Source organism: Microtus oregoni, unplaced genomic scaffold (genome assembly GCF_018167655.1).
Source record: "Microtus oregoni isolate MIOR12 unplaced genomic scaffold, Mior012 000003F_ref0000135, whole genome shotgun sequence".
In the NCBI taxonomy this organism is placed as follows: Eukaryota; Metazoa; Chordata; class Mammalia; order Rodentia; family Cricetidae; genus Microtus; species Microtus oregoni.
The window spans coordinates 15,355,370-15,380,056 of NW_024543062.1; the positions used below are offsets into that span (position 1 = coordinate 15,355,370).

General features: G+C 50.1%; 1 protein-coding gene across 1 annotated transcript; it reads right to left on the reverse strand.

Annotated features, from left to right (window-relative positions):
* Positions 1 to 1,183: 1,183 nt before the first annotated feature.
* On the reverse strand, positions 1,184 to 18,053 carry Piwil1 (piwi like RNA-mediated gene silencing 1). The gene is made up of 20 exons (XM_041648975.1): positions 17,976 to 18,053; positions 17,307 to 17,421; positions 16,120 to 16,245; positions 15,607 to 15,821; positions 15,207 to 15,328; positions 14,112 to 14,192; positions 13,486 to 13,683; positions 13,114 to 13,225; positions 11,992 to 12,118; positions 11,772 to 11,889; positions 11,016 to 11,130; positions 9,727 to 9,914; positions 9,109 to 9,181; positions 6,356 to 6,556; positions 5,978 to 6,081; positions 5,279 to 5,349; positions 5,007 to 5,160; positions 3,706 to 3,831; positions 1,439 to 1,586; positions 1,184 to 1,317 (listed from the first exon to the last, which is right to left on the reverse strand). Exons 1-20 carry the CDS (start codon positions 18,051 to 18,053, stop codon positions 1,201 to 1,203), a joined length of 2,589 nt encoding a protein of 862 aa, XP_041504909.1. The 3' UTR covers positions 1,184 to 1,200.
* Positions 18,054 to 24,687: the final 6,634 nt, after the last annotated feature.

Genomic DNA, 24,687 nt, shown 5'->3' on the forward strand with positions numbered 1-24,687 from the left:
CTCTGATGCCAGGAAAAGGATAGGTTAAAGGCCACATACCATGAGCCCAGATGGTGGCCCAGGAGCTGGCTTTAAGAACCACAAGGAAGCAAAATGCAGAGAAACCCTCAGCACATGGCAGTACAGTGAGACGGAACTTTATTGAGCTGCGCCAGGGACACACACATCACCGATGAGTACAACTCATCCCCCGTAGCCACACTGCAAGCTGCTCTCATAACATACAGAACTCCAAGACTCCTCTTTGCAAGAGAGTCAAATGGATGTGGGACCTATACTGCCCCACAAGTCGCAGCCCTCCAGACCCTAGGGCAGAGGCAGTGCTCACTCCCAAAAGTTCCTACAGACACTGGCACCCACGAACTCTATTACTCTATTTTCTATTTTTTTTTAAAGACAAGGTCTCACTATGTAGCCTAGGCTGACTGTGAATTTGGGGTTATCCCAGCTTCACCTCCCGAATGCTGAAATCACAGGCATATGCCACCACACCTGACACATTTACTTTAAGGGGTGAAATTTTATCTCTGAGTGGTCTCAAGTAGTTTAAAAACAGAAATAAAATACAGGCTTTCAAAAACTAAAAACTACCCTGTTAAGTAAAGCGATGGTCACTAATTTTACTTGATAAGAAAATTGCAAAACAAAACAAATAACAGCATCCACTTCTTTATGGCCAGCCCCATCAGTCTGAAAACACTTCCATGAAGAAAAGGTGAGATCTTTTCAACAATTCTTTTCATTCTGTATGGCCTAACTCTTAAAAGAAATACTGAAAGGCACCCCAGTCTTTATCTTAGTGCCTGCCTATGATGCTGCAGACATTCTTGTCTCATGTCTTCCCCCCTTTTAAACTCAAACATGCATGAAACAAAGTTAGAGCAGTGTACAGTAAGAGGTGCTCCTGGGAGCACCTCTGAGAACCTGCCGACATGGCTGCTTTAGGAAAGTCCATCTGTGGTACCAAGGGCCTTGCTACAGCTCTGCCAAGCAAGCTGTCACAACACACTATGAGAAACAAAGCAAACATCAAACCTATAACCTAAATCTATAGCCGCTACATACCAACCCTAAAAACCAAACTGTGGCTCCCTGACCCCCACCCCCGAACCCCACTAGAACAACAGTCATGTGAAAAGTAGAAAGGGAAGGATTGGCAGAGTTCTGGAAGGAAGCCAGCACACAGGCCCTTGCTGTTGGTCAGAGGTAGTAGAGGCGGTTGGACAGGGACAGGTTCGGTTCTCTGTGGATGCTCTGGCCCACAAGGAAGGCCAGCTTATGTGCATACTGGCAAGGTGCAGGAACTCGGATGACTCCCTGTGGGGGAAAAGAGGGCCAGTCACTGAGTTGAGCTGGGTGGGACTCCCAGGGTCCTTACCACAGCAGGCTAGGCAGGACAGGTGGCCCTGAACGGGGGCCCAAACAGAAATGCACTCACAGGCCAATTGTAGTACACATGGCAGAGCTTGTAGGTCAGTCGCTGGATGTGGTCGGGCTTCAGGCCACTGCTGTCATAGATGACATTGTAGTGTGTTGGGGACACACTCCCACTCCTCACTGCCTGGCTCACGATGAAAAAGTCATACCTGGAAAAGCAGGAAGAGCCAGGCAAGGCAAGGACACGTGCTTTTATATAAGGAAAAACCTCGTCTTCTAAACAACCTCATTTTTTCTCCAGCCCCAGTGTGTCTGTGGTGCCCAGGACAGGACAAACTCTTCATGAGCCACTGTGGCAGCACGCATAAAGACAAGACTCTTTCCATACGCGTCACCATGCTGTGTGTGTGTGTGGAGGGCTTGCACACATGGGCATGCAGCAGTGGCGCCAGAGTAGGGTGGAGCCAATTTCCTCCTACTGCTTCCATATTAGTAACAGCAGTGCAACAACTTTAATCACCAAGGACTCAGAACAAACGTGCACAGCTAGTAGAGGACCCAAGCTAAGGCCAAGCTAAAGAGCACACTAGAAAACTTAGCATCCATCTGAGTTCTGTTCCCTGGCAGTGTCAGTCAGGAGGCTCCTGTGATCTGACCTTATCAGCAAAGGAAACTGACCCTGTGATCCTGATGTTACCTAATTAGACAACCTGGAAATCAGAAGTGGTCTACACTGGAGTCTATTTGGGATAGAATGAGTCCGAGATGTTCAATGATGTGCTGGCCAGGAAGAGACAAGCTCTGAACAAGAGAGGGAGAGCTCCGTGTGTAGCATCCAGACTGCCACCTTCAAAGGTTCTCCTGCCATCGGCTCCAAGGGCCTGAGTGGCTCTCACAGGACTTAAACGGCATCTGGTGAGAACACATGCCTTCTACTCTAAACTCACGTGGGTGTTGTCCCTGAGGTCATGGGCTACCAACCCTCTTCTTGTCTAGTGCCCTGATCTCCAAAATATATAAAGAACTCAAGAAACTAGACCGTAAAAGGCTAATCAACCCAATTATAAAATGGGGCACTGAGCTGAACAGAGAATTCTCAACAGAAGAAGTTCAAATGGCCAAAAGACACTTAAGGTCATGCTCAACTTCTTTAGCGATCAGGGAAATGCAAATCAAGACAACTTTAAGATACCATCTTACACCTGTCAGAATGGCTAAAATAAAAAACACCAATGATAGCCTTTGCTGGAGAGGTTGTGGAGGAAGGGGTACCCTCATCCATTGCTGGTGGGAATGCAAACTTGTGCAACCACTTTGGAAAGTAGTGCCCTGAACATTCAGTGATAGTCCCAGGTTCTGTGAAGGGTGAGAGAGGCCTCAGACTGGCCCTTCCTAGGTACTGGCCTTATCTGTTAGCCCCACTTTGCTCCTGGAGTGACAGCAACTCTCTTCCAGAGCCAATCCCATAAGCAGCCTCGGAGCAAAAGAAAAACCCAAAATAGTATATTTCAAAATAAAACCCCTACTCAATCACATAGCTGAAAAGCAGCACAAACATTTTGTAGCCATTTCCGTCTCTGAGATGCAGGGTCCACAAATGATTCAGAGTTCAGATTTTGGATCATGTGCTTAAGCCGGGAGAGTTAAGTACCCAATTTAGGTTTTAAGATCCATGATGCTTTGCTGTTAGCAGCAGCTCACCCTCCCGAGTCAGGGAACATGGGGGCATTATGGAGGTACCCAGCTCTCGCCTGCAGTGCCGGGAGCCCTAGCCTCACTCTCTAGAACAAAGGGTGTCAGACTAGGTGGTAAACTTCTGCCCCCAGGGACAACCATCACAACCCCAGAAGAGAGCTAGTGAGGAGGTCGCCAGAGATGTACATCTGTCTACCTATATGGTTAAACCTGCATGCTGTGACCGGCCTAGCTTCCTCTTGCTTTCTTCCTTTGGAACTTTGAAGTCAACTGTAGGCTACAGATCTGCTGACAACAGGCCCTCTCATCACCTTGAGCCCTGGAGGACTGTGTGAAACATCACAGAGCTAAAGATCTGGTAGAAACAACCTATAGATGGGTTATATATGTCAAAATATAGATGCTGCCCGCAGAAGCTGTTCCTAGAGTCTGAAGTGCCACACACAACTATAACTATCATGGAGCTGCCAGAGGGCGTTGCTTCCGGGGTCTCAGCATTGAGAAACCTGGGCTTTAGGAAATACGTCAGATCAGCTTAGCTGAAGAATTGGGACATTTAAGAAACACGGTGTCATTCAGGAACTGGAAAACAAACAAGCAAACATTGATAGTCATGAGGCCCCAGAAACTCACCACTCTGGCCTAGTGACCTCCACATCGATGACTGTTCCCGGTAGAGGGTTCTGGAGTCTTCCCCCAGACTGAGCAAAAAACCTGGCATTGACACGCTTCTTCACCACAATCACAGTCAGTCTTGGGCTGAGGACAAAGAGAACATGGCCATGCTGAGCTGGTGGCCTGTCTAGCTAAGAAGGCACATGTTCATGTATCCGTCAGGAAAGAGCCCCCATGCCCTTGACACATCATCTCATTGCATGCTGGAGGAGGGTCAGCCCATTCCTCTGGGACAGACCAAAGTCCAGGAGTGACCTGGAGGTGGACAACAATATGTCTCTTGTGGGTCCCATGACAGGCTACTAAGGTGTGGGCATAGACCAAATCTACTACGCCTATCAAATCACAACACTGCCTTCGGCAGGCTTCCAAAGTATTTGGTATCAGTGCTACAATGGGCATTTTCTACTCTGAGACCTGTCTGGAAGAGCTGGTTCAAAGGCATGTACACCTTACCACCAGCTCCCTTTACACTGCTCACACTAAGGGAATCATCAGTTGCACAGCCAGAACATGCAGCCTCTAGACAGTTCTTCTCCCTGAGGGCAAGTTAGTCTTCCAGGAGACTCACCGCCTCACCCACCCACCTCTTGAGATGCTCCTCTTAAATTCCTCGGGACAGTCATTTGTTCATACACAATCCACATGGAAGTCAGTGAATCGGACCTCAGAATGAGGCTGCCATCTAACATGACTGGCAGTCCTGATTCAGATGACATCAGTTCCTCTCAAGCTCAGACATGGCTGACCCCATTCTCAGGGAGAGTGGGGCTCTAAGAAGATATTACCCAGTAAACTGGTTGTTCTCCAGTGATCATCAGCTCCTAAGGCCTTGAGCATGAAGCCCACACTGGGGGCTTCTCTTTCACAGCGTGGTAGCAATGAGAAGCAGGGCCCTGCCAGAAATGTCACCGGCTGCCTCTAAAGCTTTGCTGTTGCAAGACCTGCCAGCTGCTTGCAGCTCTGGGTGCAACACAAAACAAAGCTGGGTCCTGGGTCCATGTGCTTGCCTAGACTGGGCTTAGATCAGGAAGCTCAGGGTGGTGTGCTGGCAGGGACTGCTGAGGAAGAGCCACAGAGCAGCGCTGACCTATAACTTATCCAGACCCAGTTTCAGGGAACAGGAACTCAGGCTACCTGCTCAGCCCTGCCTCCATCTCTTATCCCTACCTTCAGCCCGATTCCCAGCAAGCCTTCTCCTTGCCATTGAGTGACACTTATTTCAGAGTGGGCAGCCATGTCCAACCCCATGGACTCACTTGTAACCTCTCCCAACTGACTTGAGACAGTCCAGGAACTGCGGGACCTCATAATTGACCAGGGTCTTCAGCTGTCCATCCCCTACACCATCTCGGTACACAATGACACGGCTAGGCATATATTCATTGCAGCCACTCCAAGCCCTCAGAGCAGCTGCAAAAAGTGGGGGAGGTTTTGAGTTCACAGACACAATACCTGTTTCTCCCAGTTCCCAGCCACTTTTGGGAACAGCCCAAGGGCCCCAGCAGATTACAAGGGTACACAGACCCACCTTGCAAGCACACCTTGAGCCCATCCACCAATTCCTGGCCACGGTCCTGAAAGACGCAGCGGGAGAACCAGCTGTTCAGAAAAAAAGCAGGGTGGTGAGGGCGTGGGTCTGCCAGGCTCAGCTGCTCTGGCCTTCCTACGAATCTTCTGAGGAAGATTCCTGCTACTCTTCCCATATCCCCAGGAGGCCTCAACTAAGCAGAACAAGTGACCGTTTTCAAGTCACCCATGGCGGTTTCCCAAATTCTAACTCTCTAACTCGGCAGGGGACAACTGAGAGACCAGATCACCTAGGAGCACCCACCCACTAGAACAAGTGCTGTCTGCCCTGTTCCTGACAGATGTTTTCTGCGCTTCCCTTCTGCTCCCCAAGACCAAGGCCACAGCCACTAACATCTATATGTAACAAGTGGTCAGGCTCTAGGCTCTGCGGCTATGACGATTCCCTCATTCCACAACCACTGAAAACTAATATTGAAAAAGCAGAGGACTGGGTGAACTGGGCTGTTACACTGAAAGCATGAGACACATTTCAGGGGCCAAGAACAGCTGTCAAACCAAGGCACTTTCAGAGTTGGCCATTTAATGTGCCCTAAGGTCCACAGTAGAGAGCAGAATGGGGATGTTCTGAGTGTGGCAGGACAGGGACAATGAGGGCCAGTCCCATGCTTCATGATACCTCTGCTGCTCCCTGGCTTACCGGGTCATCCCTTCATTGATGCTGGCAACGAATCCTGCGATGGACCTCCGCCCAGCTGTGGTGTCATGGTAACAGTCGATACCCACGATCATCGCCAGCTTCAGCTTTAGTGAAAACAGTGTCATTTAGCTGTGGTATGGTTTTGGCAGCCGTGAGCAAGGCTGGCTCCTTCCCCTAGATGTCCACATAACCAACCACCCCATCTCTGATGGAAGCAGACTCACAGGCATGTCCACCCGCCAGAGTTCACCAATACTCTGTCTCCATGACAGCAGACTCAGAGGTGTGTCCATCCCGCTAGCTGCCCCATCTCCATGATAGCAGACTCACAGGCATGTCTACCCGCTAGCCGCCCCATCTCCATGACAGCAGACTCACAGGCATGTCTACCCGCCAGAGTTCACCCCCCATCTTGCAGTTCATCTGCAGGGCAATCTTGGTGGCAATGGCCATGACTGTTTGCTGCTTGCCCAGGGTCCGGGCCACCACACACTGACTTGGGGTAGGGCAGTCTGTACACAGGTACTTTTTGATGGCATCATATTTGTCCTTCCGATTACTTGACAACAGACAGACAACCTGAAAACAAACCAAGCACCTCATTATAGAGAACCAGGGCATGGAAGGCCAAGAGCAAGGGGGCAGACCTAAGTCCTGTGTTGCAAAGGACACTTGTCACTCACGCCACCAGTCAGCTCTGCCATGTGGCTAATCAGTGGGGCAGGAGTAATGTTTTAATGCTGCTGGTTTACTCTGAGTGACAAGCACTCACACAAGAGGTGCTGCACATAACAAACCTGGGCTTTAAACAAAGTCATTGCAACCTGGGACCCGGGCATGGCACACTATCGCATGAGTGGTTCCGGGTAAACAGAAAGGCAAACACAGCTTTGCCTCTGAGGTGGACAGACGTGCAGCTCTTTGAGCCTGAACTCACAGCTCCCCAAGAACCATGGCTTTTGCTTGGGAATCTGGTCAGAATGTAAACTTTCCCAGGAAGGAAGAATGACAATTCTGAGAACAAGGAGGAGTCTTTGATCAGGTTCCCCCAGCCCAAACTCTGAGGGTCTACATTTAAGTTCCTAAAACCAAATCTAGCTTGTGACTCACAATTCCAGCACCCAATGTGTACCCAGACTCTTGTTTTTCAATTCTCTCTGGTCCCCAACAAATTAGGCTCCACCTGCTGTCTCCATTACTCTAGGTAAAATGGCAGCTATCTGCCTGTGGCCTCTGAGAAGAAAATGAAGGAATAGTGGATGAAGCATTGCAGGCCACTATTCAGGTCTCTGGCCACATGGGCAGCCTGCTCCTGCTCCTCGTGGTGGTGTGGCCTCTTGAGCTAGAGGGAACCCACCAGGGTACGGGTCACTCCTGTGCTCATCAATGCCTCTGCATGAGCCAGAAAAGCTTCCAGCTGGTTCTTCAAGGCTGCTTGGCTTGTTGAAGGCTCGGACTCTGGTGCATTAGTGTTCAGAGGTAGGCTTTGGGCACGTGGTCGGACATGGAGGGCTCTCTGTTGTTGGTCTGCCTACTGAGCCATGCCGTGGTGGCAATGGAAAAAGGTGGAAAACACAAGAGCTGAGGCTGGGTGAAAGTAGGTCGGGTCACCACTGAAGGATGTTCCCTTTCTTCTCTGTTCTGGGACCACCATAGGGTGAGCAGGTAGGTGTGAGTCTCCACATGCTCCCTGCTGGGATGCCCTGCTTCACCAGAGACCATGGAGCCAAGCGATCCTAGCAGAAACTGAGACATGAGCTGCAGTCAATCTTTCCCCACGAGAAGTCTGACTAGCTCATCTAGACACGCTCCCATCAGCAGCCAGCTGTGAGCCAGCATGGCGCAGCTCAGTCCTAGACTTCCCTTTACAACAGCCACAGAGGACCGTGTCCCGTTCACTGGAGGTCCATCATCTTGTTTGTTCACCGCGTGCAGCACACAGGCTCCCCCTGAGCCACAAAGGTGATGGGGGCTGTGGAGCTTCACACCGCTGGCTTCGGCCCCCGCCATCACAGCTTTAAGCCTGAACAGTGAGTGGCATCACAGAATCTGCTCCTCTGGGACTTTGCTCTGTTCTTGGAGGCCAATGACTTTACAGGCTAATGAGGTCTGCAGCAGTGGCCTTGGGGTTTGAGGCAGCAGAGATCAGCAAAATACATCAAAACATGGGCCATGTTCATGGGAAACTTGGAGCGTTAACAGTTAACTGGCTAATTGCTAAATTCACGTATGCAGAAGCTTCTCCTTCACATGTGGGGGCTGGGAAGGTGGGTGCAATGAACTTCCCAGTGTGGTTCCCGTGCAGACAGTCTTCCACCTTTAGCCTGCTGTAGTTTCCTGCCACACAGAAGGCCAGGGCTTCCTGGACAGAGGGCAGTAGTGAGGTCACACTAGGCCAGCTGCCACCTGAGCCCTGGCTCCACACTGCTGCAATGCTTGGTGGCCCTCCCCCACTTTGCTGGGGAAGGCCCAATTGAGTGACAGCCCCATGAGTAGCAGCATGATCACAGACCAAGGTGGACCGGTCTTCACAGAGTCCAAAGCCTTTTCAGGAAATACACCAACGTAGATGTGTGCCTGGTATGAGCAGGAGCACCAGGTGATGGGATCATGGGCCTAGCACAGTGATGCCTCAGACAGCATGACTGAATAAGTGGCCCAGGTGGCTATCTACACTTCCAAGAGCCAGCTTAAAACTGTGACCAAGTCAGAGGTGGGGAGTGTGAGAATGGGGTGATGCTCTCCTCAAGCTCGTGTTCTCCCTAGACACGCTTCACATCACTGTGTGGACTCACACAGCACACACGGGACATACTGTCATCAAGCTACCTTATCACCATGCCTCTCCTGGGTGCCAAATCTCACACGATGGAAAGATGGCATTCACTAATGTCAAGGTAACCCAGCTTAGGAGAGTCTGGCTGCTGACTCACCCTATGACCTCCAGTGTCTAGAACCAGAGAATCAAGGCAGAACATGGCCTTTTCCTTCGTGGCTTCTCCTCATCTTGTGCAAGGCACACACCCACACAGGCACCAGCCTTACTGAGCTTAAAACCCCAGTCTTCTGTCCCTCAAGACCCCCCTGCCCGCCTCAGGCTGCAGCACTGTCTGTACCCAGCAGCTACTCACTATCTGAGTGTCTGATGTCACCTTCTGCTGCAAGGCTCTCAGGTAAGCTTCTGTTCTGTCGTCCACCTCAATCCTAGCATCAACAACATAAAGATGGGCAGTACAAACCCTCAGACCTTAACACAGTCAACATCCCTGCACCAGTCCCAAATGGTACAAAGCAGAGATACAGGAGCTCAACTCAGTGAAGGGCATGGCTAACAAGCTGTACCACCATCCTGGCTTAAGAACCTACCCCGAGGCCCGGCGGTGGTGGCGCATGCCTTTAATTCCAGCACTCGGGAGGCAGAGGCAGGAGGATCTCTCTGTGAGGTCGAGGCCAGCCTGGTCTATAAGAGCTAGTTCCAGGACAGGCTCCAAAGCTACAGAGAAACCCTGTCTCAAAAAACAAAAACAAAAACAAAAACAAAAAGAAAGAAAGGAAAGAAAAGAAAAGAAAGAAATAAGAACCTACCCCAAGAACATCCTATCTGCTCTTTTCTCCCATCCATTCCCTCTGGGGTCCATGGAGCTGTGGAAGATCTTAGAGCTGTCATGAGCTCACTGGTGCATCACACACCCTTCTGATAACTGCCAATCACAATGCAGACCAGAGAGTAGATGGCCTCAGACACTCACATGATTGCCTTTTTCATCTGGATGCCCATGGCTGGAGTCACTTTGAACAGGTTCTGTATCAATGAGTTGGCCGCTTCATAATTCCTGCGGGTATAGATCAGCAGCCAGTTATCCAATGGCTTCACGCTGATCAGCGGTGCGCCTCTTGTCTCTTTGGACCAGTCTGCAAACTGCGGGTTGTAATCAAACTAGAATAAAGGGCAGAGATGCTACTGTCAGCTGTGATGAAGCCACTGGTCTTGCTCAATCCTATCATGCATGTAGAACCACAGACTACCACACTTAAGTTTGAATCAAAGTGACAGATCAAAAGTCCCCAATAGAGAGAAGACATCAGATGCATCTGGAGGACTTTTTCTACACCATACCCTTCTGAGGGCCCAGGACAAACTCTCCATCCTTCCTCTCATTATTGAAACAAGTGCCATTTTCTTCATGAAAAAGGCTCAGGCTATGGGTGGTGGCTTCATGTTTTTCATTCCGACACTCAGGAGGGAGAGGCAGGTGGTAGAAGTCAGCCTGGTCTACACAGTGAGATCCTGTCAGGGGCTGGAAAGAGAGCTAAGCCCTTGACAGTGGTGTCCTGTGCCAACAAAGTTCAGGGAAGAGACACTTGTGGTCCCCATCATGGCAAAAATCCAGAGTTTCCCTTCACCTGACTGGACTCTATCTTCCAGCCCTGCCTGTGGCAGGAAGGCTCAATTGCTGGCAACAGTTGAAAAGAACAGGTATTTGTAGTATTTGATTTCATTTGAAACTATTTGAGAAATTCTATTTTTCCTTTTCCTGAAGATGAAACAAAAAGCACTCCAATATTTAGATCAACTCCTGAGAGACTCGTGGCCCACACAGAGACAAAGCCAATCTAATGGGGCTCCTTGGCAGCACCTTCGGCTCCTAAGTTATGTTGCATACCCACCCCCTGCAATGGTTTCTTTAGATAGCCTTGACTGTTCTGGAACCTGTTCTGTAGACCAGGCTGGCCTTGAACTCAGAGATCCATCTGCCCTCTGCCTGCTGAGTGCTGGGATTAAGGATGTGCACCACCACCACTTAGCTCTTCAGTTTCTCTTTAGCAGATCTTCCCTTGTCACGAGGATTGGGCTTTGGTTCTACATGCGCTAGAGTCACAAGCTGCCTCTTACAGAATGACCCTGTCAGGTGGCTCTGGTGGTTTTCCAGAGTTGGCAGAGAACAGGACCAGGGGATGGAGAGAAGCGGCCTGGTGCATGGTAAGTTGTCCCCTGCCCCTGTGAGACTCAGCCTGGACACCACCTTGCCAGCCTTACCGTCTTCCCACCCTGGTGGATCTTTTCAGACTGTAAGATTCTTCCTGAGAAGGACAGCAGGTTTGAGTCGAAGCTCAGGCCCCAGTCACGAAGCTCCCTCTGCACGTTGTCATCCCTGTGAGTTGAACAAATGGTACTCAGCACTGTTGACCAGGCCGCAGCCAGGCTGGTGACCCACATTCAGGTGGACAGGGTGCCACTGTGGCTTGCAGCACAATTCAAGGCCACTCTGGGCCTAGAATACATGGATAAGCTTCTCTCCACCTCCCGAAGACTCCCAGTGCTCAGACACCATGCCAGTGAATGACCCACAGTCTACACAAGCAGGGAAATGTGTGCCTGAGATTTGCTTCATCTGCCCCCTCCACGGCTTTCCCATGGCAGGGCTGGAAAGGACACATGGGCATATCAAGTTTCACTTCTTGGCTCCCTGAGAAGAACTGGTATCAAAAACTCAGGACAGCCGGGCGGTGGTGGCGCACGCCTTTAATCCCAGCACTCGGGAGGCAGAGGCAGGCGGATCTCTGTGAGTTCGAGACCAGCCTGGTCTACAAGAGCTAGTTCCAGGACAGGCTCCAAAACCACAGAGAAACCCTGTCTCGAAAAACCAAAAAAAAAAAAAAAAAAAAAAAAAAAAAACTCAGGACAGTCCTCCATAGTCCTCCCAACATAGGAGGCCACAGTTCCTGCCTTCCAGACCCCTCTCAGACCTATAGGGAAGCCCAAAAGAGAAGCTGGAGAGCTGAGCCGGCCTACTTGTGGATGTAGTCGATGAGGCGGCCCACCTCCCGCTGCCGCTGCTCAGGGGTCAGTCGTGTGTGCACCGCTAGGTCCTTCATCACGTTGAAATCGTTGCGCATTTTATCAGTCAGACCTGCACCCAGAGCAGTGCCAGCGAAAGCCAGTCAGCAAGGCTGCATAGGCCCCAGCGGGGGTGGGCAGGGATGAGTGAAGAGAAGAGGGTAGCACTATGTACCTGTGAGGTAGCAGAGCTCCGGGATGAGCATGGCTGGGCCCGGCAATGTGCCTCCGGGGCCTCTCCTCCGCTTGGGCTGGCTTACCAGCACTGGCTGCTTCAAGTCTGTGATTTCCTGGTTGTACTGCTGCTCAGGAGGAAAGGAAGGCATGCTTCGCACCAAACAGGGTGTGTGGCACACCTGTGGGTGCGGTAGATGCCTAACTGACAATGGAAGCTGGGTACCAAGCTGGACTAGACACACGTCAAACCGTCCTGAGGGTGGTGTGTATGCTCTTTCCAGCCACCGAGGGTGCAGGAGCAGGACGGGGCTGACCCAACTCTCCCAGGTGGATGAGCTCTATGTAGCCATGTCGTCAGGACTTAGCTTTGGAGACCTGACCATGGCGACACAGAACAGACTTCTCAGGTTACTGTCATGGTGCTCCTAACCCCAGGGTGTGAAGGTCTTTCCTGTCATCTATAGCCCAGAAGCTGCTTATTCTGCAATCATTCTTATTTTTAATTTGGATTTAAAATATTTCCACTGAGCATAAAAGAGTGTCATCATGTCAATAATCAAGTTGTAACAGTCTAGTCTTAATGCCCACCTTAGGGCAAGATGTCACCAGCCAGCATGCCATCAACAAATCTGATCCATGTCTCTGTGCCTCAATGAACCAACCATCAGAGTTAAAAAAGTTAATGTACCCTCAGACATGGTCTTCATATATCACTGAACATGCATGGCTAGAATGGCAGGAAGGTGGGGTCTCCTTCTCCCCATCTTTATAGAGTCCTGGCCACAGGATACGGGTAGGTAGAGCTGGAGCCCATAGGTACTGGATGACCTTTGGCCTCCTACCATCTGCCAGCAGAAAGCTGTGCCTTACTGAGACCTCTCCGAGAGCTGGACCCAGCTGCAGCGGCCCTGGTTGACAAGGACCAGGCAAAAGCTACAGAGCTAGGGATTAGGGCAAACTGCTTGCCACCACTGGCAGTACCTGTCTGTCCCCATGATGCACTGTCAAATGCAACTATTCTGCTGGACACGCGTCTGGTATGTGGGGAATTTCTCAGTGATGTAGGCAAGACTGAGCAGGGCCTATGTGCTCCTGCACACCACCCAAGGGACAAACCTACCTTCCTGTAGTACTCCAGGAAGCTGACCTCTGAGCCATCTGCCTTCTTGAAGGTGCTCTTTGGATTCTGGTCCCAGTCAATGTCATCCACCCTGTAGGTCTTGTTGTTGTACCTGTGGAATTCAGGACATGAGGCTCTAACTCATGTGGAGATGTGTGATGGGGGTGGGAGGGCAGGGGAAGGAACTGAACAATGATGGGAACAAGGGAATGGAAAAGGGTGAAGAGCAGGAGGCACCTGTCCTTTGTACCTGACCACAGGAAAGGCAACAATACCACACATCTGACATATCTGGCTCCCTTTTATTCACCTCTGCCTGTCTCCCTCAGCCCCACTGCTCTCTAGCCCTGGGCTCTTGAGATGAAGTCGTACTTGGTGAGAACAATTAGGCCTATAAGCTCCTTGGACACTTGTTCCTGGAACTTGTGCTCCTCTGTTTGCTGGTACAGGTTGAACATGAAGTCCAGAACGGTCTCACTGCGGAGGACCTTGTGGCTGACGTCCGTGCAGAGCATGATGTTGTTCTCATACTGAAGGATGGAAGTAGTGAAGCCAGGCCAGATCACCAACCTGCAACACAAGGTGGGTCAGGCGCAGCCCCATGCTCCACTCCCTGTGTCGGAAGCAGAACGTGCTGCGCCAGCTCACTTCCTAGTACAAGACTCTAGACAGAGCCCTGCCTTTTCCACGGCTTCACCAGCATTTGCTAAGTACACACTGAGCTGATTAAACCTATCCTTACTTTGGGCCATCTAGCCTCCTGAGCCACGTCTCAGCACCCCTAGCTGCTGGTGCTGAGGACTGACGCAGTGCAAAAGGTCTGTGCTGCTGGCTACGATGGGATTCCTTTGACGTTCAAGTCATCTGGCGTGACTAGGTATCGCTCAAGCCAGGTTACATGCTCCCGTAACTCTTGAGCACCAACAACAGGTGGTTTCTAGTTTACAGAATACTGCAATGTCTGTGCAGCCCAAGGGATGGTGGAGTTTTCTACAAACCTGTGATTTGGAATATCAATCGGGTCACTTGGATTGTAATAATTCCGTCCAATTTGTTGCAAATTCATGATTTTCAAGAGCCTACGAATTTAAAGTCAGAACAGTTAGCATGGCAAATCCTAGGGACTACCTGGAGCTGCATCCAGTCAGCAGGGCTGGCAAGTTGTTACCCAGAGCCAAGCCAGTCAATTCTACACTGCCTAAGAGTTCACATTCTTAAAATGTCTAAAGGTTGGAAAAAAATATTTCAAGACATTTGAATTGTGTCGATTCCATTTTATCATGATACACCAGGATAACACACTAGCTGCAAAAGTAGAGGTGAACAGCTGCCCAGTACTCCCTGGTAGCTTTCCCTGGAAGAAAAAACGCACCAAGCAAATGCATCCCCTCAGGCCAAGTATCCCTAAAGTGAGCTATCTATCCTTCTACCACTGAACCATCTATGAATCCAGTAAGCCATGAATCCAAGGACTGCCTCATTTAGATGGCTCCTTACAGGGAGGGAGGGGTCTTCTGGAGAACGTGTGTGTGTGTGTGTGTGTGTGTTACATGTGTGGGGTATGTGTCTGTCCATGCTCAAATGAGGAGGTATCAGGTATCCTTGTACCCTATTCTGTCACTCTTCACACCTCACTTGCTCCCTTGAGACAGGGTCTTACAGTAAACCTGGAGCTAGGCTAGTGGCCAGCAGGCCCAGTGACTCTCCTGTCTTGCCCCACCCCCAGCACTGGGGCTACATGCAAATGCCCATGGCTGGCTTTTTGTGGGTGCTAGGCATTTGAACACAGTTGAATATCATGCTTGCATGGCCATCTCCCCAATGCCTAGACATGTCCTAGCTAATTGCTCCTCGTGTGGTTGCCACTTGCCCCAGCGGCCACCCACCCACCCATCCATCCTGGGGAAGGGGCAGCCGGGGTGCAGCTCAAACAGTATTTCAAAGGCATAGTGTCAGCACCACTGGGGAAGGGGTAGAATCCTGGAGGCAGATAAATTACTTTTCCTGTCAGAAACCACATTTTCAAATGACCACACAGACCACCACCACCCCCCTTACAAACCACAGTGCGCACGCCCTGCCATGGCATGCACCTTCTGAAGATGATGTTGTAGAACTGTAGGCAGGTTGGTGAGGTGGGTGGCAGCTCATTGGTCAGGGTAATGGTGATCCTCACGTGCTCCCCATTTCGAGTCTGACTGAAAACTTCCGTGACCTAAAGCCACAGAGGTGGGAACCCAGGTCTTACCTCTGTGTAGAAAAGATGTCCTGGTTCCTGGGGCTCCTGAGCCTAAGACCTGAGACTAAGAAGTCAGCTGAGTAGCTGAGAGCCCTCATATAACTCTCCACAGCCCTTCTGTCTGACCCCAAGGACACAGTGAGTCATAATGGGGCCTCTGAGAGCCCTATCTCTCGGACCAGGAGACCCTTTCTGAACTTGGCTTTAGGGTGGACACTCCCCCTACCCCCGCCAGTGGAGACATTTGAAATAACCTTGTGCTGTAGTCTCTTAGGTAAAAACAGTATTGTCCCATCGAAAGCATGACACCTTCCAATAAGGTCCTCGTGCTGGAAGAGCAGTGCCGAGCGCAGCCTGCGGGCCTCCATCAGGGGGTTATAGTCGATGTGGTATTGGTACAGGGCCCACTGTGGGCGCGAGGTCAGCCGGAAGTGGTTGGTGCTTAGCTTCACGATGATACCGGAGGAGCCTGAGGGGCCGTCACACAGTCAGGCCCTGGCATGGTTATGCTCCATGAGAGCTTTCCTTCAGACCCAGCAGAGCTGAGGACAGTGGTCAGCTCTTGCCTTCAAGACAGCTGGCCCTGGGGACTAGGGCTCAGTTGCTTGGGGGAGACCATACACCCACACAAAAACAACAGACACGGGGGAGGGGCTGGAAAGGCTGCAGCTGCTGAGCAGAGCGCTTTTCTTTTCCCTGAGCCAGAGAAGCGCTGCAGCCCAGTGCCAGAAAAAGTGCCCCCTAAAGCGGTGTTTCTGAGAGCCCACCTGTCTTTGACTCTTTGACGTGGTCAAGGTTCTGTCTGGTGTTCACACCAAGGTCATGGAAGTCTCGGCGACGCCCTCCTCTCTCTGCCAATGACAGCTCCTGAAACCCAGCTGAGATCTGCAGCTCTTGAGGAGAGAGAGGAAAGCATCAGTGATTAGAGCCAGTGGGTGGGAGGACAGCAGCTTTCCTGCAGTGGCTCAAGGGGGCAGATGCAGCCCACTCTTGTCTAATCGTGTGACCTCATCCTTTGCAGAGCCATCTACCCTGGCTCTGGCCACTCCAACAGGCCAGGAGCCTGGGCTATGATGATGCCAGGATCCAAGGGATGGATTTCTTGATTAGGAAATAAGGTTGTCATTTTCTAAGTCTCATGGCCTTTGTGTACTCTGTAGCCTGCATGCTGTAATCATGGCTGCAGGGAGCCAGGGGTCAGGGTCCTAACTCTAAAAACTGGGTGAGACTATGTCACCAATGTGACATGTGGCCTCCTGGCTTCTCGGCTCTCCTTACAACCAGCAGCAGGGGCATGTACACGCCTAGACTGGGTCAAAATGCACAGGGAACAGCACTAACACGTCAATCTTTGCTTCTTCTGAAAACAGGATCATGTGTATACAGCCGGGCACTTGAGAACAACAGCATGCCCGGGCCACAGGACAACCCTGGCTTTGGGATCTGGTGGTGGCGTTCAGGGTCATGGCTACAGTTCTTACAGCAGCACCTACTAGTGGACTTGCCAAAAACCAGTCTCCCCTCCTTCAGAGGAGAAACACATATGTGCGGAGCAATGTCCCTCAAAGACAAGCCTTCCCATGCTCCTGGCAGCCAGGCACACTTTGGCAAAGTGCCTGAGAGCTGGCAGTTGGCTGTGCTGATTCTCTGCCCAGCCCTACACAAGTGAAGATACACTAAGTCAAGCCCACAGGAAGGCTGTGAGGGAATCACTACAGATGCCAAGACAACATTCTAAAACTGGCTAATGGACACAGAGCAGGCAAACTGAGGCCACATATCTGAAGTTTCCGTGTTGCTGAGATGGCCCTGGCTAGCTGCAGTCTCTCATTCCCAGCCTGCATGGGGTGGCACACACGCCATTATGCTGCAGTGTGGTGCTGGGCCCTTGCAGAAGCACCAGCACCCTGCACATGGCAGCCCCTCCCTGTACAGTCCCTCCCCTACCCCTTACCTTGTGACTTGGATGTGGCTCCAACTACCATTCCTCTCTGTCGTCCTCGACCGACCAAGTCCCCCTCTGTGGGTGACTGCTGAGTTCTTGGTGGGACGTACCCAGGCTGCTGGCTCTGCTCACGCACAAACACAGCTGAATCCCCTTATGCCGCAGGGTGGACACCAGAGACCTAACTAGTCCTAAACTGGTCCTAGCATTCAGAACTTAGTCGTTAAGCATGTGATCATTAAAAAGGGATCTGAGCTGGGCAATGGTAACGCCACCTTTAATCCCAGCACTTGGGAAGCAAAGGCAGGTGAGTTTGAGGCCAGCCTGATCTACAGAGCTAGTTCCAGGACAGCTAGGGCTGTTACAGAGAAACCCTGCCTCAAAAAAATCAAAACCCAAGCCAAACCAAACGAAACAAAAAACCCACAAACAAACAAAAAAGGGGTGGAGCATATTTGAAGCAAAAGTCACCAAAGAAGGATTCAGTTCCTCACATCACACTAGGTCTCAGATCCTCCCAGCCCCCAGGTTACACCTGTTGCAGGTGGACCCCAGAGCTTCCTGCATGTTGGGCAAGTTCTACCACTGAGCCCTAGGACAAATCTTTTAATTCTCTGCCACAGGCCCCCCTGGCTGGGTGTCAAGACACTGGTGAGCTGAAAAGGGTGGGGTACTCACCGCGGCAGCCCCAACGTGCTGCACCGTCTCCTGACCGCGGGCCCTGCCACGGGCCCGTGCTCGGGCTCTGCCCGTCATTTTCTGTCAGAGAGGAAAGAACTGTGGCTAGCGCTCAATGGACCTATGCATATTCGACGAATCTGTCTCCAGTATTTTAAGGGTGCTAATATAAGCCCAAAATTATAATATTTAAATCCTTCCTATTGAGGACTTGCCTCGTGCATGAGAGTCTCTCATCCCAACACAGCTTTCTTAAGGAAACCAGACACTGACTGGGGACTGCCAGCTGTGCTAGGTGGCAGGGCTCAGATGGAAATGTACTAATAAAACCCTTTGTTTTCAAGGGGCTAGAAGTGGCTCAGCAGCTAAGAACCTTTTCTGCTCTTGCAGTGGATATGGGCTTGGTTACCAACACGGTAACCAGCATGGCTCACAACCACCAGTTCCAGAGGATCTGATGGCCTCTTCTGGTTTCCCGAGGCACCAGGCACACACACATGGTACACACACACAGGTAGGCAGGCACCTTACACGGACATATAAATCATAATGATACATAATACTAAAACTGAGATTTTTTAAAGGTTTTGATTGTGATAAGGCTTAGGGAGCATTACACTGTTGGGATGGGTTCCTTCTTTCACAGGTGGGTTCTTGTGTCACAGACACCGAGTATGACCCACAATGAAGAGACACCTTGGCAATGTGTTAGCAAGTGACTCCTCAGAGGGCCCTTCCTCAGACCCATGGTGCCCTCCAAACACTTCCTCAGTTCCACCCGCTTCTTGAAAGGAATATACCCAAACCAAGCCACCCCACCTCTAGTCTCTGATTCCTGTCTCACACATGCGTGTCTAGCCACGGTCTGTGAGGAGAAAGCACAGAGTTGTCTCTCTCTGAACTGCTCCTGTCTCCCTGTCTCCCCATCTTTCTGCTGTGAGCAGCTCATCACCCACCACAGTGAAGAAGATGAAGGTGGGGTCATCTGGACTCCAGGGCCCGAACCTTAAACAAGCCCACATGGGCCAGCTATTTCCAAAGCATGTCATACATGGCCACCTGTCAGGAGCAGCATGCTATACCTACTGTCAAGTGTCATGCTAAGCACAGACACCTACAACATGACTGTGTCAATTGCTGGGCCATGCCTTTTTCTCCATAAGAGGAGGAAGAGTCTAGCAAATACAATTCCCTTCCTGCCAACCTCGTGACTCGGGGATGTCACAACGCTCAGCTGAGGTGCTTCCCGCTCTGTGAACTAGAAGAAATCTAGCTCATCCTTTAGGGGCCAGGCCAGTGACTCTCTCCCCTCACCCTTTTCCCACCACGCACAGCGGCCTCTCCCTGGAACATGTGCCCTACTCCAGCTCCACCCTGGATCTCAGAGTAGGTCCAGTGCTTGGCACGCTGGCAACAACTGCCTGGCGTGACATTTGAAGGATCCCAAAGTGCACCAGCAAGGGGCGCAACAGCAGCCACCTACAGGGGATGTTCTCCTAGCTGCCTCTGACAGGCAGTATCTACTGCCACATGCTGGTGATAATGAGCTAAGTCTCCCCCTCCACTGCCCCCACCCCTGTGGGAGCCAGCGCTGCAGGGCTGTCCGCGCAGCATGCAGAGGTTGTTCCCATAAGAACTCTGCCCTGGGCTCACCCAGTCAGCTCAGGTTTTCAGCTCAGTCTCCTTCCAATTCCACAACTGTCCCAGTCTGGATTGCTGGTGTGGTCACTCCTGCAGGAAAAGTCAGAGGCCTAGAAGTGAGAAGAGCTTAAACCACAGCTTCCAGACCCCCAGCAATGCAGCTCTGACACTAGCTTAGAGACAAGACTAGCTCTAGCTAGCAAGACCAAACGCTATTGCATCTCCACGCTTAAGAAGGCAAAGATGCTAACTTCGTGGTATGCGGGATAGCTTGCAGCCAGAGAAAGAGAGGAGGCTGCACACTGTTCCTCCTTGCATCCCACCACATCACCAGAGGACCCACAAAGGCTGGCAATAATTCAAGGTGCCAATTTTCTTCCATCCCAAAGAACTCCCTGCTTCCTCTCTACCCCCTGCACCAATTTGGGTGCCTCAAATTCCTGCCTAGAGGTCTGGGTGCTCAAACCACGGGGCTACTCACTTCAACACATCCCAGCTCTCGATGCTAAACCACCTACTCACGATTTTGTGGTTCTCTGGCTCTCAATCCTTATACTGTCAGCTCCCGGAGGCATCACCTTTCCTTGAATTGATTCCTTTACCCCTCACCCCCAGATCTGAACCCCATAGGGAGTTGGATGTTTGGGTAAGAAAAGACTTGATCTCAAAGGCACCCAGGGAACTCAGAGCTGGCCATGTAAGTTACCACATCTCTGGATGTGGTTAGCATCGGTAGGGGTAGCTACTGGAGTCCCAACGCAGAAGGACAGGTAGACAGGTGGGAAAACCAGTTATAGATACAGATAGAGTTGGGGACTGCAGCAGGTAGGGTTACAGGCAGAAATGCTATCATGTCCTTGGTCACAGAGAGGTTGGGGCCAGGCTCAGACACAGACAACAAAGAGACATAGGGAGGAGATCCAGGAACAAGGAACAGTGAGGACAGGCAGGAGGAAGGATACAGGCCAGGTTTCGGCACTGGAAGAGGAGGAAATAAGGCCTCGGAACAGTGAGAAGAGAGGCCAAGGTCCAGGCAGAGAAAGAGGTACAGATGAGGCCCTACATAGTGTAAGGTAGGGACCAAGCCCAGAACAAGTGGGGATCAGGCTTGGTCTGTCGAGGCCAAGGTAGAGGTGAGCACAGCTTAGTTCCAGACCCTGATAGTCGTGGTCCTGCAGCGTCTGGTCCTCTCCTGCTCCCGTGCTTGGCACGCCTAGGTCCGCCGTCCCTGAGACCCTCACGCCGCAGGCTTCTCGCGGGCGCCTGGCTGCTACCACCACGCACTGCCGCTGCACCCGCTGCTGCAGCACCCGCTGCAGCACCTGCCAACAGCCCCAACTGCCAGATTCCTCCGCCCCTGGGCACAAGTCTCGGGGAGCTGCGGCCTGAGCCTTCTGGGTTAACGGGCGAGGCAGACACGTGCTGCACCCTGATTGGCTGCCACACAGGTGGCGGTTTTGCATGGGGCGGGGCCTCGAGACCCTGCCCAAGCCCCCACCCTCAGGTCCTTGCTCCAGGTGAGAATCCATGCTCAATGGGTTGAGATTGTACCCAGGTGGCCTTCGGGTGTCCTGGAAAGAAAGAGTTGGACTGCCCATTTGGGGCTGAGCCTTAAAAAAAATCACAAGTCATGCTGGGCAGTGGGGGCGCACGCCTTTAATCCCAGCACTCGGGAGGCAGAGACAGGCAGATCTCTGATTTCTGAGTTCGAGGCCAGCCTGGACTATAGAGCAAGTTTCAGGGCAGGCTCCAAAGCTACACTGAGAAATCTTGTCTACGAAAACCAAAAAACAAACAAACAAACAAAAAAAAAACAAAAACAAAAACAAAAAACAAAAAAAACACCAGGCATTCCACCTTCTTAGAAATGTATGATTTGAATTAAAGTCTAAAGGATAAGTCAATAGCTTAATTTTCCAAATTCTCAGAGGAGTAGGTGCCGAGTGTGTGCCAGCTAAGATGAGGCAGGTTCATCACTTGCTGCAGTATTACACAGGCCAGGTTAAGCATCCCCACCCTCTACAGATGCAATTGAGCTGGCATGGGCAGGTGGAATCCTCTCTTCTAAGCAGTTGCATGTGATACAAAAGGAGCTGTTCCGGGTCCAACCTGAGCTAGGAGCTCTTGTTACTTGCCTGTTTCCTCCTGTAGTCAACACCTACCCCAGTAAAAACCGGTGGGGACAATATAAAATAGATCAGGGCTCCTCCAGCCGGCTGTTCAAGCAACATGATTTGGGATATACAATAAAGACTGACCTTTCTGTTTTAAAAAAAAATTATTGATATTTATTGATCTCTACATTTTTCTCTGCTCTCCTCCCTCTCCCCTCCCCCCTTCAACTCTCCCCCAAGGTCCCCATGCTCCCAATTTACTCAGGAGATCTTGTCTTTTTCTGTTTTCTCCTTCTCATGTAGATTAGATCTATGTCTCTCTTAGTGTCCTCATTGTTGTCTAAGTTCTCTGGGATTGTGGTTTGTAGACTGGCTTTCTTTGCTTTATGTTTAAAAACCACCCATGAGTGAGTACATGTGATAATTGTCCTTCTGGGTCTGGGTTATCTCACTCAAAATGTTTTCTAGCTCCATATGTTTTCCTGAAAAATTCAAGATGTTATTTTTTTTCTGCTGTGTAGTAGTACTCCAATGTATAAATGTACCACATTTTCCTTATCCATTCTTCAATCGAGGGGCATTTAGATTGTTTCCAGGTTCTGGCTATGACAAAGTTGCTATGAACATGGTTGAGCACATGTCCTTGTGGCACGATTGAGCATCCTTTGGATATATACCCAAAAGTGGTATTGCTGGGTCTTGAGGAAGGATGTTTCCTAATTTTCTGAGAAATCGCCACATTGACATCCAAAGGGGTTGTACCAGCTTGCACTCCTACCAGCAAGGCAGAAGTGTTCCCTTTTCCCCACAACCTCTCCAGCACAAGTTGTCATCGGTGTTTTTGATCTTGGTCATTCTTACAGGTGTAAGATTGAATCTCAGAGTTGTTTTGATTTGCATTTCTCTGATGACTAAGGATGTTGAACATTTCCTTAAGTGTCTTTCAGCCATTTTAGATTCCTCTGTTGAGAGTTCTTTGTTTAGGTCTGTATTTCATTTTTTTATTGGAATATGTGTTCTTTTGGTGTCCAATTTTTTGAGTTCTTTGTATATTTTGGAGATCAGACCTCTGATGTGGGGTTAGTGAAGATCTTTTCCCATTCTGTAGGCTGTCGTTTTGTCTTGTTGACCATGTCCTTTGCTTTACAGAAGCTTTTCAGTTTCAGGAGGTCCCATTTATTAATTGTTTCTCTCAGTGTCTGTGCTGTTGGGGTTATATTTAGGAAGTGGTTCCCTGTGCCAATGCATTCAAGTGTACTTTCCACTTTCTTCTATAAAAGGTTCAGTGTGGCTGGCTTTATGTTGAGGTCTTTGATCCATTTGGACTTAAGTTTTGTGCATGGTGATAGATATGGGTCTATTTTCATTCTTCTACATGTTGATATCCAGTTATGCCAGCACCACTTGTTAAATATGCTTTTTTTTCCCATTTGATATTTTTTGCTTCTTTGTCAAAAATCAGGTGTTTGAAGATGCGTGGATTGATATCCGGGTCTTCTATTTGGTTCCTTTGGTCCTCCTGTCTGTTCTTATGCCAATACCAGGCTGTTTTCAGTACTGTAGCTCTGTAGTAGAATTTGAAGTCAGGGATTGTGATACCCTGTGTTCTTTTATTGTACAGGATTGTTTGGGCTATCCTGGTTTATTTTTTTCTTCCATATGAAGTTGAGTACAGTTCTTTCAAGGTCTTTGAAGAATTTTGCTGGGCCTTGCCTTGAATCTGTAAGACTGACCTTTCTGTAATGGCAAGCTAGCTATAGCAGGAATCTCTAACCTGAGAATCAAGATGGCTCCTGACTTGTGTTGAGTTGCCTAAATCAAGAAGGTACATGGATGTCTTTTCTCTAGAGTGCTTGACATCTGTTTGGGATTTTGAATAATTTTTACTAACAAAATATGTGCATATATAATAAGGTTATCTTGGAGATAGGAGCAAATTCAAACCATGAAATTCATGTTTCAAGCTTACGTTAGACACAGCCTAGCGGTGATCTTAGGCCAGGTGTTTAGTGCACCTGTACTCTGGGGCCATCCTGTGAGGTCTACTGTGGGGTTCCCCACTAGTGGCACCCCATCAGTGTCATCGGTTTTTGAATTTTGGAGCAAATAGGAATATTCAACCTGTTGATGTATGGGGTTCTCTCAGGTTTGCTCAAAAGTTCCATTTACAAAGCAGATTGCCATCTTACATTTATTATTGAAAGAGTATATTGCCAGGAGCTGGGAAGTGGGTGGGGTGATGGTTTCCCAGGCCGATAGTCTCCTATTGAGGGAAGGGGACAGCCTAGACTCCAGGGTTTCCCATACTAGCCTGAGTGAAAAGAGTCATTGGAGGAACGTCTAAAAATCAAAGATTTCCACACATCCCAGATTCAGTAAATGTGGTAAGGGAGAAAGTAATTTTCTTTTTTAAAGTGTTGGAATATTTTGGGTATGGCAGAGCATGCCAGTTATACCAGCATTCTGGATGCTGGAGCTGGAGGAGGACGGGGGGGGGGGGGTGCGAAACTAACCTGGTGTGGTGTATGTAAAGAAAGAAAGAAAAAAAAGCTAACCTCACCCACTCTTAGAAAGTTAGTGAGAAATGCCAAGAGCATGGGGCAAAGAGCAGTCTGAAGAATAGGATAGTCTCATAACAGATTTCTTTCCTTTTCTTGAGATAGGGTCTCCCTATGTAACTCTGTTGACTTTGACCTATGAAGGCCAGGTTGGCCTTGAACCTGCAATAATCCTCCTACCTTTCTGTCCTCCAAATTCTGGGATAATAGACCTGTGCGGTGTGCCCAACGCTTTCACTTTTTAAGCACTAGAAGTCATAATTTGAAAAACAGCTCAAATAACTTTTGCACAGATGACAAGCAAGCCGTTCCACAGGCTGCCAGTAGATGGTGCAATAAAGCAAGAAACTGGGATTTACATCTCATCCAGGAACAATCTGGTTCTGACTGGACCACAGT